The sequence below is a fragment of the Sabethes cyaneus genome, chromosome 3, assembly GCF_943734655.1.
Source record: "Sabethes cyaneus chromosome 3, idSabCyanKW18_F2, whole genome shotgun sequence".
NCBI classification, from domain to species: Eukaryota; Metazoa; Arthropoda; class Insecta; order Diptera; family Culicidae; genus Sabethes; species Sabethes cyaneus.
This window is the reverse complement of record NC_071355.1, coordinates 251,528,387-251,545,926: the sequence shown is the minus strand read 5'-3', so window position 1 is coordinate 251,545,926 and position 17,540 is coordinate 251,528,387. Positions and strand designations below refer to the sequence as shown.

At 42.0% G+C, this 17,540-nt stretch overlaps 2 protein-coding genes across 2 annotated transcripts in view; one reads left to right on the top strand and one right to left on the bottom strand.

The window, feature by feature from the left end:
• The window catches only part of LOC128741083 (uncharacterized), a 114,212-nt gene extending 111,811 nt beyond the window's left edge, over window positions 1-2,401 (bottom strand). Inside the window, exons 1-2 of the mRNA XM_053836659.1 lie at window positions 2,356-2,401; window positions 2,094-2,143 (exon numbers count right to left, since the gene is read on the bottom strand). Of these exons, the coding sequence (XP_053692634.1) occupies window positions 2,094-2,143; window positions 2,356-2,401 (96 nt within the window). The remainder of the gene's footprint in view (window positions 1-2,093; window positions 2,144-2,355) is intronic.
• Window positions 2,402-13,898: 11,497 nt separating this feature from the next.
• Window positions 13,899-15,047, top strand: LOC128741082 (uncharacterized). Its single transcript, XM_053836658.1, has one exon. It carries the CDS (start codon window positions 13,899-13,901, stop codon window positions 15,045-15,047), a length of 1,149 nt encoding a protein of 382 aa, XP_053692633.1.
• Window positions 15,048-17,540: the final 2,493 nt, after the last annotated feature.

Below are 17,540 nucleotides of genomic sequence, written 5' to 3'. Positions count from 1 at the left end.
TCGGAAGAAAGGTGGAAAAAATCTGCAAAAATTGTAGTAAAATCAGTTTGATGTTTGAGTGCCTTGTAAATGGAGATGCCGTGTACATTTTCGCATGCATTTCACATTAGCAGCACTTTCAGCAAACATTTTATGTGAATATGACTTTACTAGTTGAGCCCGAATCTTACGATCCGGAAAATATAAATATCTGTTCAGAATTCAGAAAATTGCGGATACATTCCATTGGCCAGTGTTTGCGAAGATGTTTAATCTTTGTATTAGTTCTTTGAGTTCTTATATTGCATAAGATAGCTCTAAGATGTTGTACATAAGAGTCATAGCCGGAAACTGAAGCAAAAAGTTTTTATACTCGCATTGGATTGTATCCACTGTGCTGATTCTATAGGTGGGCAAATTGGCATTGGTGGCATTGTCTGCCGCGAACCGATTCATATGGTCGGTGTTAACTCAGCGAGTGACAAAATTCAGACTTCGAAATCACCTTCTAACTCTGGCTGGTTGCAACATTTATGTAGTCTGATTAGAGTAAAATTTTGCCTAGAAAATTTTTGATCGTTTGCTGTCATCAACTTATTTTGTAAAATTTTGCGACTTGGTTCGGTCTGATGTAACACCGACCATATCGCGACAAGCAATCGAGTTGAGCAGGCGAGCCGAGCAGTCAAATCAACCAATCGAGTCAAGCAGTTAGGTCGAGCAGTCTAGTCGAGCAGTCTAGTCGAGCAGCTGAATCAAGCAGTCAAGTCGAGCAGTTTAATCCAACAGTCAAGTCGAGCAGTTGAATCGAGTAGTCAAGTCGAGCAGTTGAGTCAAGCACTAGAATCAAACAGTTTAGTCAAGCAGTCTAGTCGAGCAGTCGGGTCAAGCGGTTCAGGCGAGCAGTTAAGTCAAACAATTGAGTCGAGCAGTTACGTCGAGCAGTCGAGTCCAGCAGGCCAGTCGAACAGTTTAATCGAGCAGTTGAGTCGATTTGACCCATATTTTTTTTTATTGAACGCTTAGGGTGTCTCTTTCTGAGTTAGGGTGGCTTCAAAAAACATCATGTTTGTCATTATTTCTTTCTTCAAAGTTTCAAAGTTTTTGTAGTTCGGAATGCTTTGAGCTACAGTCGAATATATTCTCTGAAAAGTTGATTGAAATATCTTTTATTTAGAACTAAAATCGTTAAAATCGGTTCAGTGGTTCAAAAGTTATGAAGCTTTGAAAGAAATAAAATCGGAAAGCATGAAAATTTTGTGGTCACCCTTACTTAGAAAGAGGCACCCTAAGCGTCCAATAAAAAAGTATGGGTCTAAAATTTACCACTAGGAACAAACACACCAAGTTTGAACGAAATCGGAGCACTTTCACATTTGCTTCTTTTTCTATCAATACATTCTCAGATTTCTGTAAAAGTTGTAGGGTAAAACAAGGCAAACCATTCCTTTACCTGACATTTTTGTGAAAAACTTGATTATCGTTCGATCTTCTAACTTTTCCAACCTCCCCAACAGGCATGCCTTTTTGAAAATCTCTTGTAAAAGTATCGAAATGTCGTTTTACCTGCAGTATAGAAACCTTGAGTAAAATGGGGCAAAACACACTTATCGAGTATGTTGCATTGGAACAAAATTATTCATATACCTTTTACACAACATTCAACCACCTTTTACACAACACCATCACATCTCAAATTACAGAGAGAGTTTGTAGACGATTCTTTCGAAAAAAACTGATTCAAATAGTGAAGATGTTGTCCTCACCATTTGGAATGTGTCTAAAGGATAGTAAAAAAACAATTTTTGTTATTTTCCCAAATTTAGTTCAATTGACATAACTTTTGTTGACCAGTGTAATCATACATCACATGTACGCCGTCAAATGCAAAAATCGCTACAAAGTTTATTTCTCATTTCGATTTACACCATTCAACCTCCCAGCATTTTCCCTCGGGAGAATTACCATCGTAAAGAAAACGAAAAATTTTACTACGCATCCGAGACCGAATGCACGGCAGCATGTATTCGGCATTCGACATCTTTCCGATCACACCGACTGTCTAAGTCAGAGAAAATGAGATTCCAGCCAGGTGGAAACACGGGCCAACTCACCTGTGACGAAGATGCCTCGATGTTGCCGAGCGAGGAAGCGTGATGCAAACCTGGAAAGGAAAGAGAGAAGAGGAAGAAAGTCAGTCAACATTTCAGCCCCGAAATGTGGATTTGTCAGCTGAAGGTTTTCTGATTTACCGGTAGCAATCTGAACTGTTCAGTTTTATTTTATATTTTTTGTTTTATGTCTTTATTCGTATTGGCGGAAATGAAAAGGAAAAAAAACAGAGTGAAATGGATCAGCCAGGAACGGGAAACCTACGAACAATATCCTCGTCGTCGTCCTCGTCGTCGCCAGTAAGTGCCATTTACCGGAGCTGGTCGCCATCTGCACGTTCCTTCGCGACGGTAAAGCTGCGACAGAGCGTGAACTCGCCGTGTTGGAGTGCCATTTTACGATTCAGCTGGGATATGCGAAAATCGGCTTCATAATGATAACGTTTTATTTTCCACCCGGAGGAAGTCCTTACGTGCTGACGGGATATGGATATGGCACTTGAGAAATAAGCTACATCCTCGAACGTAATTTGTTGCCCAACCTTCGATTCGTTTTAATAATTTCGATAAATATACGACCTTTCCTGGCAATGCAACGATCCAATCCGACCTGAAGATGTACCGTGGCACGTGTTTTATTTGTTAGCTCAATAAAAATGATCTCTGAATAAACTGAATAAATGAGAACCATCAGCACTGGACACAGCATCCGGTCGGTACGATGGCATTTTTCTCCCTCTAGTGACAATTCAGCTTCAATAAATCTCGTTTTCCATTAAGCTGTTAGAGCATTTCCCATGAGCGCAGTCAGCGGGGCCGCTCGCTACGTTCTATCCTAAAGAAGATAAAATTCAGTCGATTTTTTTCTTCATTTTCTTTTTCCCCGTTTTCAGCGTCACATTGCGATGCAAAACGGAAACAGTGCGCCACACCATCCGGGCAAGCGACTATTTTTTATCCTTTCGACTCGAAAGCCGGGTGCAGTGGATCAAGCTTGATCGGGAAATTTATTTTCCAATTGAGCAAACTTAGAGTGGAATTATCCATTATTTGTAGAAGCTTCTGGCGACGAGGACGTAATCATTACGGGTACAAATCTAGTTGAATGAAGTTTTTCTTATGTCCATTATGGGGACGAATGCATTCTTCAAGTTATGAAAAAGTAGAAAAGTCGAAAAATGCGAGATTCTTCGACATAATGTTGCTACAGTAGCAAAATGAGACTGGTGACTAAGATGGCTATTATTTGGAACAAGAATCGAACTTCATTCATTAAATCCGGATTATAGTCTGCTCATCCGCCTTGATAATTAGAGCAGTTTGAAATCGTGGCAGCTTTTCACGTTCTGGATGAAGCAAACAATGACGGGAAATAAAGGGGACGCTAAGAGCTTTCGATGAATTTAACTTTCCCGTAGAGTGCTCTCGAGAAAAATTTCCAATAAAATTATAATGTAGTTGTAGCATAGTTTTGCCGCCAGCACTTACCGGGCTCGATGAGCAGATTCAGTTTCACACGCCATCTCCGGAGTGCAATTTGTTTGGTACCGATAGGAGAATTGAAAACATTTTTATCGTCTGAGGGTTAGACATTAATAATGGCTCATTAACTCTACAAATTTTCCGCAATTATTGCAGCACCATTTGATTGTTTCATTTTTTGTAGGTCATGGGTTGAGAACAAATTATCTATATTTTATTTTTCGATCGACTTCTAGTTTTTATGAATAACTGAGCTGTTCTTTATATGAATAGGAATTCATACTTTACATTGACTATCCCTCTCGAGCCATCGACGTGGCTTATGAACAGTGTAACAAAAATGCATGGTCGAAACGGATTCGAATGTACAGCTTTTATTGTTAGGACTATCTGCTAACAATGCTTTATGTAACATAACTCAGTTCTGTTCAATAAAATCCCTCTCTCACATGTCCTTTTATACTAGCGTCCACTTACAGTATTGATTTTTTTCTCCCCAAAATATTGCTCAGTCTGTCTATTGATATGGATCTTTTTCACATAACCAATAAATTTGATGTTCTCGTTATTTCCTATTTTCAATTTAATTGGATTTCAAGTCCGATACAGGACTTTCGAAAAGAAAGTACAGAAAGGTTTCTTAGATTTGAAGATAAGACTATTTATCGTCTGCTGTTTTACCATTAAATTTACGACATTCGATTTCCGGTTTAATCCTCCCTTTACCTTGCGAAATAAATCCAGCTGGCAGCGAACGTAAACGAAATAGATACCCATCAGTTTGTTGATATAATAATTTATTTTAGATTCCCTTGCATTTGTGTACAGATATTATTTTAATGTTGTGCTCAATTTGATTTGATTTGATTATATTAGTTGCGGCAAACAATCTCGTTAAAATTTCATTGGCAGCTTTCACGATTATATTCAAATCAATAATTACTCTAAATTTTCTACTCCGTTGGTTGGAAAATTTGATGTTACTATTTTTTCATGCTGAGCAAAATAGAAAATTTGCACTTATGAATACTTGCATCACAGTCCGAAACCCCAGGACGAGTTAATCGACCGTCGATGCTACAACCACTATAGCCAGCGAAACCGCGATCGAACAAACTATGTTGCATTAAATTTAGTTCAACTACATTTCTCCCAGCGATAGCATAATTAATTTAGTTCAAGCACTTATGCAATGAACCCAACAAGCGGAACAACACAGCAGGAACAGTTCCACTACTGCCGAGTGGAAGTACATGTCGCTCCTCCTGTCCGCACACTTCATATGCACTGCACTGGATTGTAGCTTGCCACTGCCTTGCCAGATAGCATCGATGATCACGACGACGCGCGTCTTTAGCAAGGCTGGCAAACCACATCCGGTAGCAATTAGGAAGTCCGGATAACCGCAGCGCTCAGACCACAGCATTTGCTTCCGTCCGTCGTGCCGCTTTCCGTCGGCGTTTTCCGTTTCGCGCCGGTTGTCGGGCCAGGTTCGCTTCAATCTAATCACGCTTCCATAATGTCAATTTGCCCATTTCCGACGGACTGTTGGTTGGCCCCGGGCGAGCGGGCCGTCGCGTCGCACGTAGGCTGGATGGAAATTTAGCAAAACGGTTTTACGAATCTACGTGAAAGGATTGAAATTTTAATCCGTGTACACTTACGGTTCATTAAGCACATGGATCATTTGCGTCGATGTGTGATGCATATGTTGAGCAATATGGTAAATTTAATTGCTTATTGATAACCAAACAATCAAGCGGGAGTGGTTTTAATAATATCAATTTATAATCAGAAGTTTTTTCCGTTTTACCTTTGTTATACTATATAACAAAGGTTTAGAAATTGGTCGAAAAACACGAAATTGATCCGAGGCCCGTAGGACCGAATGACATATACCAATCGATAGAGCTCGACGAACTGAGCAATGTCTGTGTGTGTGTGTGTATGTGTGTGTGTGCAGCTCATTTTCTATCGCCTGTTTCTCGAAGATGGCTGAACCGATTTGATCGCTTTTACTTTTGTTTAAAAGGTATTATTGTCTAGTATATCACTATTGAATTGCTTTGCGGTCCGACGTTTCGTTTAAAAGTTATAAGCAAAAATGTGAAAACTACGTGACACGCGTTTCTCTTGAACTACGCAACCAATTTTAACGATCTTAGTACCAAACGAAAGATCTTGCTGTTACTAAACTTTTTACCAAGTTTTATTGAAAACGGACAAGCAGTTTAAAAGTTAGCCTTAAAAAACCATTTTTGATAAGGTTCAAATGATCGCCTGTTTCTCAGAGATGGCCAAACCGATTTATGCGCTATTAGTTTTATTTGGCAGGTAATATAGCCGGATAGATCACTATTGAATGGTTTTTGGATTGGACGTTTAATTTGAAAGTTATGAGCAATCGTATACACCACACCAAAATTAACAATAATTTATAATGATTTTAACCAAGATAATTTACCTAATTTCAATTATTTTAATATCAAACGAGAGGTTTTGACACTACGAATATATATACAAAATTTCATAAGAATTGGTTTTACCGGTCAAAAGATATCAATCCTCGAACGCTCGCGCCAACTTTTGCAACACAGTTACTCGCGCGCACAATAACCCAAAACCAAAGAAAACGTGCGCACTAGAGTTTTGACTAGGAAAACTTGTTTCTAAGTTTATCGAACCTTTGGAAGAGTTTCTTGAAATTGAATGCTCTTTCATCTGGTGCAATTTAAATTTGGATTAATCCCCCTAAAAGTGAAAAAAAAAATTTTTTTAGTTTCAATATAACACATTGATATGTTCTGCAAAGTTTTAGAGCCTATTATTACAAGAAATTTTGCTGAAGACTGTAACCTGAGATAGAAGCGAAGACAGAGAAATCTTATTTATTGTTTCTGTATTTGTAAAATCAGTTTTTCTATTTTAGCTCTTTTTGTAATTGTTGTATGACTTTTTCATGTGTTACAAAGTTATACAAATAGTAAAAATACACGACTTTGCTGAAAATAGTATACCTCTATGTTTGCTTGTTTAGGAATTGTAGAACTTTGATTATAAAAATACCCTGATTTTAACCCCGAATTACTCGACTACCAACTGACGGATACATTTTAAACATTTTACATTTGCTGATAGTTTTGCTACATACAGACATCATTTTTCCATATGAAGTAACGTGAAAAAATTCCAGTTTGGGGCCAATAGCGGTACACTACACCTCACATGCTGCTTGCTTCGTTTCTGTGCTCTCGGTTTATGCTGATCTATTTTCCTAAAAATGTAAAGTATTATTGCATTGAATAATTCAGACATTTTGCTGAACATTTTTTTGAAGAATATACGTTAGTTAAACACTGATTGGTAAATATGGCATTCAAAAACCTACACATGTTATTATGAATACAACAGCGTGAGTAACCGAAGGTTAATAAAAATTGATGAAATTTTTTCAAGAAAACCTTATTGATGCATAGTTATGCATAGTTCAAAAACCTATAAACTAGACCTTTACTACGCAATGTATATGTTAAAGAATAATATTTCTTCTTACAACTTACTTTTACTTGCACTTACCCACATTAGTAACAACTTACTCAACAATTTCATGAGAAAAAGAACTATCAAAATTTGTAAGTGCTACTATTTTGTTCAAATTTTGTAAGCTTATTCAATTTCCAAAATTTTTATGTAAACCAACGCACAATGCAACGTTAACTAATAGATGAATTATGTTCCGAAGACGTGTCGATTTCTATCTCAAATAGCAAGTAAGACCGTATAACAAAGGTTCCTTTCACCAATAGGTGGATTAAATCAGGTTTTATATACAAGTTTAGGGAGTAATGAAAATTGATTCTGTGATTTGATTTCAAAAGCAGTTTTTTGTTATAATAAAAACTCTGTTCATAAAAATATTTTCTTTGGGTTCAGATTAGCAAGAACAATGCAGTGCATAATTTTTTTTCCTTGGCCTGATATAAAAGTTTTAAACTAACAGGCTACCGTAAGAAATACCCATATAAATGAAAACAATTGTGAATAATGATGACACTTGATTAAAAACTCGCTGCAAGCCACCGATAGCGCCATTTATAGAGTAATTAGTGCGACGAACTGGTAGTCTCAGCACTGCACTATTACGCAGTGCTCGTGGTTACACATTTATGTTAATCTGCTCCATAAGCTCAGGACTTTCTATTCTACCCTGCAGGCAATCCGCAATAAACAAAGCTCTAGAGGCAGCTCTACGAACACAGAGAGGTTCTAAGTCAATCAGTTGACAGCGGCTTACATAACGAGGTAGACGGAACGGGTCTCTCTATGGCAATTGGCAACCTTCGCAAAGCGAATCGAAGAAATCAGCGCAGAACTGATTCAATTCTTTCTGTACTGTTGTTGTAGTTAGGATTCCAAACGGGTGAACAGTATTCCAGTATGGACCGCACTAGCGAACAATACAGTGACTTAAGGCAATATATGTCAGAGAAATTTTTCGCGATCCTGAAAATGAAGCTTTAGCGACACCTTGTACGTTAACTGCGGATCCAAGATAACTCCCAGGTGTTTAACATTATTATTATTATTATTATTATTATTATTATTATTATTATTATTATTATTATTATTATTATTTATTTAATATATCCATCTGACAAAGTCTCAATGAATTTATAGTCACATGTAAGGTCCACAATTAAAAATTATATCAAATCAGTGTTCCACAGTCGCTGCGTGAATTTTCCAGTTGGCTCTCCAAACTCGAAGAGTTCTTCAACCCGAGTGAAAGTCCGGACACATGCAGTCATCGGTTCGTGGAATCCAAATGTGGTACGATGAAAAACGGCATGCAACAACGATGTAGTGCGTAAAGATCTTTGCGAAGCACGGAAATTGACTTTAGTAAGTAACGTCGGTGAATCGATGTCGTTGTTTAGAATTTTTGCCACCAACGTTGCCTGCTGAACTTTACGGCGCCGTTCCAAAGTATCCAGGCCCAGCAAACGACAACGTGCTGGATACGGTGGAAGATTGTCAGGATCCCGCCAAGGCAAATCCCTAAGAGCCATACGAATGAACCTTCTCTGGATGCGTTCGATTCTTAAGGTCCACGTGAGCTGATGAGGTAGCCAAATTACACTTGAATTTTCAAGTACTGGACGGACTAGTGCGCAATACAAGGATTTTAGGCAATGAGGGTCCTTGAAATCTCTTCCAATTTTAGCAATAAATCCAAGCTGCCGGGAGGCTTTGGAAATGATATTAGAACGGTGAGCATTGAACGTAAGTTTAGAGTCAAGTAAGATGCCGAGGTCGTTAACCTGATCAACCCTTCGGAGGATACTTCCGTCAATATGGTAGTCAAACACAATCGGGCTGTGGGGTGAATGCGATGAAACGTGATTACCTCACATTTGGCTATACTCACAATCAAGTAGTTTAACTTGCACCAGTTCGCAAAGGCATCTAGTAAATGCTGCAACCGATGACAATCATCAATAGAGCGAACATTAAGATACAGTTTGAGATCGTCGGCGTAAACAAGTATGCAACCGGCTTCAAGTAGTAACGCGACGTCGTTGAAGAATAGGATGAAGAGTAAAGGCCCCATATTGCTTCCTTGAGGAACACCGGATTTGTTAGTAAACGCAGATGAAACGGTAGATTCCAACTTGACTTGCAAGACTCTATCACGTAAATATGAGCCAAGCCAACACAATAGTCGTTGCGAGGCTCCTAGACGCTGCAGTTTTCGCAAGAGGATGCGGTGGTCAATCCGGTCGAATGCAGCCTTCAAATCCGTGTATACTGCATCCACTTGTGCTTTTTCCTCGAGTTGCGCGATGCAAGAGGAAGTGAAGTCGAGCAAATTAGTTGAAACCGACCGGCCTGGCATGAATCCGTGCTGGTAGATGGATATGTAATTCGTAGTACGATTGAGGATAGCGGTGCTGACGATAATTTCAAAAAGCTTAGAGGCAGCAGACAGGCTTGTAATACCTCTGTAGTTCTTAACATTTCGGCGATCGCCACGCTTATGGACGGGGAACATGTAAGATTGTTTCCAGATATCAGGAAATTTGCCTTGCGTAAAGGACTTGTTAAAAATGCGACAGAGTGGCACAGATAATTCTGATGCGCAACGGGACAAAATAGCAGCAGGAATTCCATCGGGTCCAGCGGAGAAAGATCGCTTCAATTTACGTGCAGCTTCGACGACCATCAATGGAGTTATTTCAAATATATCGAGGTCGACTAATCCTTCGGGAACGTTCAACGCGGCTAGTTCAGCTTCACCGTCAGAAGCAGACACATTCGCGAACACAGAAGAGAAGAAAGATGCAAACATTTCGCAGGAATCAGTGATGGAGCGTGATTCTGACTCGTCAAGGTAAACGTTGGTCGGGATATTGGTGCATTTCCGTTTCGAGTTGACAAAACTCCAAAACCCTTTAGGGTTCCTTCGCAGATCAGTTTGTACACGGAGGACATACGACTTGTACAAAGAAGCATTAAGCTAACGATACTCCTCACTAGTACGCTTGTATTCACGTTTTGATTCGACGGTTCTACGATGACGATGTTTACGTAAATGTGCATTGCGAGCACGTTTCAATGAACGTAAGCGACCAGTACTCCACGGCGGTGTGCATCGATTTTTGACGAATGGTAAATTAGACCGGAGCCATACGTTAATAGTGTCACAAAATATGCTAGCCATATCATCCAACTCTCTCGCATCGAATAAAATTTCCCAGTCGAAGGTTATTAAAAACTGTGAAAGCAAGCCAAAATCTATTTTGCGATAGTTCAATTGTCGACGTTCAATTTCGGGGGGCATATCATTCTCCAAACAGTCATTAAAAGCGGGTAAAGAGATCGACAACGGTGGGTGATGAGTGTCAACAGGGAGCAATGGTGCAACACACGTTTCAACCGATACCGCATGCTCAACCGGATGAAAAACCAAATCTAGCACTCTACCAAGCTGGTTACGCTCCAAGTTGGCTTGTTGGAGGTTGAGAAAATCCATACCGTCGATTAAAACAGCACTCGCCGCACTGAGTTGCGATGTGTTAGTGTGGCGGATCATGTCGTCAATGTAGTCCCAACCAATGCGTGGTTGATTATAGTCGCCACAGATCAAAATACCTTCGATTGTACGGTTTTTTTCACATAATTCACGAATGGAAGAGACGTGCATCTCGATTACAGCGGGATCTTGGCTTTTGTCGGGAGGGATGTACACAGCGCCTAGTAAAATTTTCAGACCACGGATATTCGCAGTAACACTAACCTGCTCAAGGCTACTTGCGTGCACTGAAGTGAGGACAACGCAAGGATGTTGCCGGGCGACAGCAATTAGTACTCCTCCGAAGCTGCGCTTGTCACTGTTGCGAGAAGAACGATCGCAGCGAAAAACATTGAACTTTTCGCCGAACAGCTGCACTGAGTTTATAGTATCGTTGAGTCCAGTTTCCGTCAAAATGATGACTGAAGACTGCAATCGCGGCTTGCCAAATAAATATCGTCCACTTTCGTCCTCAATCCCCTGGCATTTTGGTAATAGATGCAAATATCGTTGGAATGTGTGTCACAGTACTGTAACATAGGAACACTGTACACAGCGGCATGTGAAACACGTTCGATCGGTGTGCCATTGAACTAATAACAAAACAGGATTGAATCTTTTTTTCTGGAGAAATTAATTATTGAACACTTCTCCGGGTTCACTAACATGCGGTTCACATCGCACCAAGTGGCAAAGGCCTCCAACTGATTTTGGAGAAAGTGACAATCGTCTGTCGAATGGATCTGGGTAAACATTTTCAGGTCATCCGCATACGGGAGTCGAGGGCATTTGATAGCCAAATTAACATCGTTGAAGTAGAGCAGAAAGATCAAAGGTCCTAGATGGCTTCCCTAAGGAATACCTAAAGAGCATAGATAGCTATCGGACCTACAATCTCCAATGACCAGCGAAAAACCAGCGCAAAAGTCATCGCTAACGCCCAGTCTATGCAGTTTTGCAATTGCGATGTCATGGTTTATCTTATCAAAAGCGGCCGACAAGTCTGTGTGTAAGACGTCTGTATGAGCACGGTGGTCCATACTTCCCTTTAGGTATGATGTCAGACACAGCAGGTTAGTGGTGGTTGAGCGCTGGGAAATGAAGCCATGTTCATCGGCACTTAAACATTGCTTGCAGTGAGACAGTAGGGGTGATGATGATGATGATCATGATGATGATGATGATGATGATGATGATGATGATGATGATGACTACACTGAGCGATGAGATTCCTCTATAGTTGTTCACATCTCGTTTGCTACCTTTTTTATGCACAGGAAACACATCCAAATATAAATATCTGCGAGGACTGCCACTAGACTCGTACACTGACGTATGTCCCAGGATCCTTGGTAACGCACGGCGGAGTTCCGAAGGAGCCTAAAACGAACCTGTAGCATCCAGAACCCGTCTTCGATGGCTTGTGTATGGACCTTGCACGACGATGTCAGCAAACACGACTTACAGCGGCTGCCATAGTTTTCACATTTGTCCGTGCAATACGGAAATAGATAGAAGCTTGGACGGTGCTTTGAAGGAATATTTATCAATTGAAAATAATATGTTTCATTGATATTTTTCGGTGAAATAAAACCCTTCTTTTCTCGATCTGCGTAACGTTTCTGGCTACTATGCTTCGCCTATCGTCAGACGCCTGGAAAATTTTATTTTTGGTCAACTAAGGTCCAGGCGTCTGACGATAGGCGAAGCATAGTAGCCAGAAACGTTACGCAGATCGAGAAAAGAAGGGTTTTATTTCACCGAAAAATATCAATGAAACATATTATTAAAATTGTTACGGTGACGGAAAAACAAAAAAAAAGAAAAAAAAAAAGAAAATTTATCAATTGAGTCTTTGGGAATATCCGGATCGTTTAAGCCACTGCTTTCGAAGGACGAAGAGCGAGCGATGAACATTTTATCCACAGAAACGCATCTGAATGAAAACCGCCATGAGACTGCACTGTTGTGGCGCTACGACAATGTGCGGTTGCCTGATAGCCGAGCAATGGCATTGAAGTGTCTAGCGTGCTTGGAAAAAAGGATGAAACGAGACCCCGAGCTAGCTGTAGCGATGAACACCAAGCTGAAGGAGTATGAAGAAAAAGGGTATATTCGAAGACTTTCAGCGGTCGGGCAAGCGGACAGGCGTCCGAACGATTGGTACCGTACCGGTACCGGTATTCCCGGTTATCAACCCGAACAAACCCGGGAAGATACGGATGGTGTTAGACGCAGCCGCGAAAGTGAACGGCGTGTCCCTCAGCTCAGTACTTCTTACGGGACCGGATCAATTGGTATCGCTACTTACGGTTTTGTTTAAATTCCGTGAATTTCGTTTTGCTGTAGTTGGGGACATACGCGAAATGTTTTTTCAAGTGCGAATGAAGGCGCAAGACCAGCGCAGCCAGATGATTTTGTGGAACAGTGGGAACCCCAATGAAGACCCCGTGACATATGTAGTCAGCGTCATGACGTTTGGGGCGGAATGCTCCGTTTGGGGCGGAATGCTCCCCAAGCTGCGCACACTATGTGAAGAACCTGAACGCAGATAGATTCGTGGAACAGTTTCCCCGAGCAGTTGAGAGCATCAAATACGAGCATTATGTAGACGATATGCTATGCAGTGTGGAAACCGAGGAGGAAGTCGTACAGCTGGCCAGGGACGTACGTTTTGTTCATTCGCAAGCGGGTTTCGATATCCGGAACTGGCTCTCAAATTCCAGCAAGGTTACGGCATCGCTACAGGAAGATACCACGACGGAGAAGAATATCAACCCGTGTACGGAGATGGCAACGAAGAAAGTGCTTGGAATGTGGTGGGATACTGCCAGCGACACGTTAACGTTCAGATTATCCCCCAAGCACGATGCGAAACTGTTATCCGGGGCCAGGATGCCCACGAAACGGGAGGTACTCAGAACGCTAATGGCGATATACGATCCGATAGGACTAATCGGAAATTTCCTAATGTATTTGAAAATCCTTCTGCAGGAAATTTAGCGCTCTGGATGCGCCTGGGACGATGAGATTGCAGGGAGTTTAGTTGAGAAATGGTTAACCTGGATCGCCGTGCTACCTGATGTACGGAACGTGCGTGTTCCCCGATGCCACCGAGTCATCACGTCCGCTAATACCACGAACGACGTTCAGTTGCATATCTTTTGCGACGGAAGCGAAAACGGAATCGCCGTTCCGTTGCCGTCGCCGTTGCATACTTTAGATTCGAGGAGAATGGTGTGATAGAATGTGCGATGATAGGATCGAAGACGAGAGGTGCGCCCCTGAAATTCCTGTCGATTCCGCGGTTAGAGTTACAGGCTGCTGTAATTGGAGCCCGGCTGGCCGGTGGCATTGCTAGCTCGCACCGAATTAAAATCTCGCAACCGATATTCTGGACAGACTCCCGGGATGTGGTATGCTGCATACGCTCCGACCACCGTCGCTTTAGTCAGTTCATGGCATTTAGGGTGAGTGAGCTGCTGGAAACTACCAGAAACGACTGGCGATGGGTACCCACCAGATTAAATGTAGCTGACGACGGAACGAAGTGGCAGAGGTTGCCGGACTTACGACCCACAAGTCGCTGCTTCTGCGGGCCAGACTTTCTACGAAAACCAGAAAACGAATGGCCAGGAGAAGGTTGTGACCCAGGGACGACTGTAGAAGAGATGCGTTCAAGCGTTCTTCATCACACGGTGGCAAAACCGTCAATAGATTTCGTATGTTTCTGCAAATGGAAGCGCTTACTAAGGGCGCTTGCATACGTTGTTCGATTTGCCGCGAACCTTCTTAATCGAAGTAACCGAATACCTACTAAACTAGGACCGCTCGAGAAGGACGAGCTTAATCGTGCAGAGCAAATCATCTACCGAGAAGTCCAGCGACAAGTATACCCTGGCGAAGTTCGGCTTCTAAGCAACGTACCTTCGGACAAACCATCCTGGCAGTACAATGTTCCAAAGACCAGTCCGCTACACGAGTTTAGCCCGGCCGCCGACGAGCACGGCGTTCTTCGAATACGGGGAAGAATCGATACATGTGAATTGGTGGACGAGAGTGTTAAGGACCCCATCCTGCTCCCGAAGCAACACTTTGTGACCGATTTGATAATCGCCAGCTACCACGAAACGTACCGTCACCGAAACCATCAGACATTATTGAACGAATTTGGGCTCAAGTACTGTGTTCCTCGGTTGCGATCAGAGTACAATCGTGTACGCAGAAATTGCCAGTACTACAAGATACATCGAGCGGACCCGGAGCCTCCTGCCATGGGAAACCTGCCTCCTGCACACCTGGCGGCTTATCAGAGACCGTTTTTATATTTCGGCCCCATGTTGGTATTAATCGGCAAACGAGTTGAAAAACGATGGGGTCTTACTCACCTGCCTGACGACTAGAGGAGTCCACATTGAACTCGTCCACTCGCTTTCGACGGTTTCCTGTATCCTTGCTTTGCGCAATTTTATTGCGACCTCTCGAGATCATTAGCGAGCGAGGCACCAATTTTGTTGGGGCTTCACGAGAGTTACTAGAAGCTTTGAAAACCGTGGACGAGGAGAAATTGATGACCATCTTCACTGGGACAAACACCAAGTGGATCTTCAACCCGCCAGCCGCTCCCCATTTCGGAGGTTGCTGGGGAAGGCTAGTGCAGTCGTTTAAAAAGGTTATGAAGGAGTTCAAGCCACCACGTCTACCATCCGACGAGATCCTTAGATCAATGCTTATAGAGATCGAGATGATCATTAACTCTAGACCGCTAACACATGTATCACTAGACACCGAAACTGAGCCCCCCTTAACACTTAACCACTTCTTGTTAGGGTGTTCGAATGAAAGCAAGCCCCCGATCGCATTTGACGACCGACCCATGGTGCTGAAGCAGTCGTGGAAGATGTTCCAGCTGTATGCTAACGTATTCTGGAAGAAATGGGTGGCTGAATAATTGCCCACCCTGACCAAGAGGACAAAATGGTTTCAACCTGCAAAACCAATAAAGGAAGGTCAACTGGCTTTGATCGTGGACAACGGGCTCCCAAGGAATTGCTGGCCGCGGGGCCACATCGTGAAGGTCCACTCTAACGATGGGCAAGTACGACGAGTTACAGTGCAAACTGCAAGCGGATTGCTGGAGAGACCGGCTGCCAAGATTGCCATCCTGGACGTCGATCCAATGGAGAATAAGCCGTTGCAACTCCAACAGCGTACTCGGGGGGAGTGTCACACACCTGCCGCGAGTACCGATACTCCGCCGACTGGCAACCGTGACCGACCGAACGTCATCTGCTTGTCATCCTCTGATCTCGACGATTGAGACCGTCATTTTCTTTTCTCTAATCGAAGGCAGTACATGTGGAGTAAGCGCGGCGAAAAAATTTACTTAAAACCTAATGTTTTTTCCTTATTATTAATTTCAAAAGGGCCTAAAATAGTATAAATTATATTAAATCTAAAGGGATTTCTTACGCTAAACTATTATCTACTTATCTAAAGACATACGGGTAAAATTGTTACATCATGCACACACGATACAAAACTAACCTAAATTAAAACTATCCAGATCTAATCTACAACGCTTACGGTTAATTATAATTGCTAAAAATATTCTACACAAGCGTATTGTTAAAATTTACACGAAAACTAGTTAAAACCTAAAACTAATGTACAACTAATTTGATTTCATCCCAAAGGGATTTTATAACCCTGTCTCACAGTACACTACAATAAAGTCGTGTTACGAAACCGGAAAATCGTCGCATTCTTGTTTGCTTACGCAACAGTAACAGTTTCGCAACCAGTTTGTCGCATGGTTATGCTCATTTTTGTGCAAAAGGAACTTACATGTGAAGCCCAGCTCGAAGGTATCGGCCGCGTTCACGAATTAATCTGGTGTGCCGCAAGGCGTTAACTTGGGACCACTTTTGCTCATTTTATTCTTTAACAACGCTACCTCTGCCCTTGATAGAGGCTGCAGACTGGTTTATGCTGACGATTTTAAACTGTACTTGACGTTGCATTCGTTCCAGCGAGGATTGTCATCGGTTTCAACTTCTCTTGGATAGATTTGTAAATCGGTGTAAAGCAAAGTGAATAACTTAACTTGACGTTCCACTAAATCAAATCGCCTATCCGGCTTTCCACGAGCGATAATGGCGGCTGATGGGTACAACTTTCTGAAGGGCACAGTTCGGTTTAGACATTCTATGCAGGAGCGGTTACTGCGGTTACTATGGAAGCCACTACGGTTGTTTGCTGGTCGAGTGGAAAAATGTAAAAATTGTTTAGTTTTCGCAGACCAGCCGAAGAGGAATTTAGTTGAAGGGAAGCGAATTTTTGTGCTTTCTTAGCTATCATTTTGTGAAATAATCTTTGCACTGGGTCAGTGTGACAATATTTCAACTAAGAATAGCCACAAACTTGCGCTTCCGTAAAACTAAGTTCTTTTTCGGCTGGTCTGCGAAAACTTAACAGTGTTTACATTTTTCCACCCAACCGGCAAACAACCGTAGTGGTTTCCATAGTAACTGCAGTACCCGCTCCTGCATTGAATATCAAAACCGAACTGTGCCCTTCAGAAAGTTGTACCCATCAGCCGCCATTATCGCTCGTGGAAAGCTGGATAGCTTTCGACTACAAAATTACCGAGCAGGTAGGTACTGAAAAGGGTTGAGCATGTGAACGATGTTGGTGTGATTCTCGATCCTTAACCTGAATTTTGACCACCATCGTACCACGATAATGTCAAAAGTGACTCGTTAGTCCTCACTGCTGTCTGACCGAATTCACGGCACTGAATTTGACCGCAATGAACCGAATGGATGGTGTACTAGAACGTTTAGTCGTGTTGAACAATACTTTGAATTTGGTAAACCTTTGCATGAATTTAGATG

Bases quoted from the DNA above. Each gene is read 5' to 3' on its own strand.
- LOC128741082 (XM_053836658.1), top strand. From the start codon at position 13,899: ATGATAGGATCGAAGACGAGAGGTGCGCCCCTGAAATTCCTGTCGATT.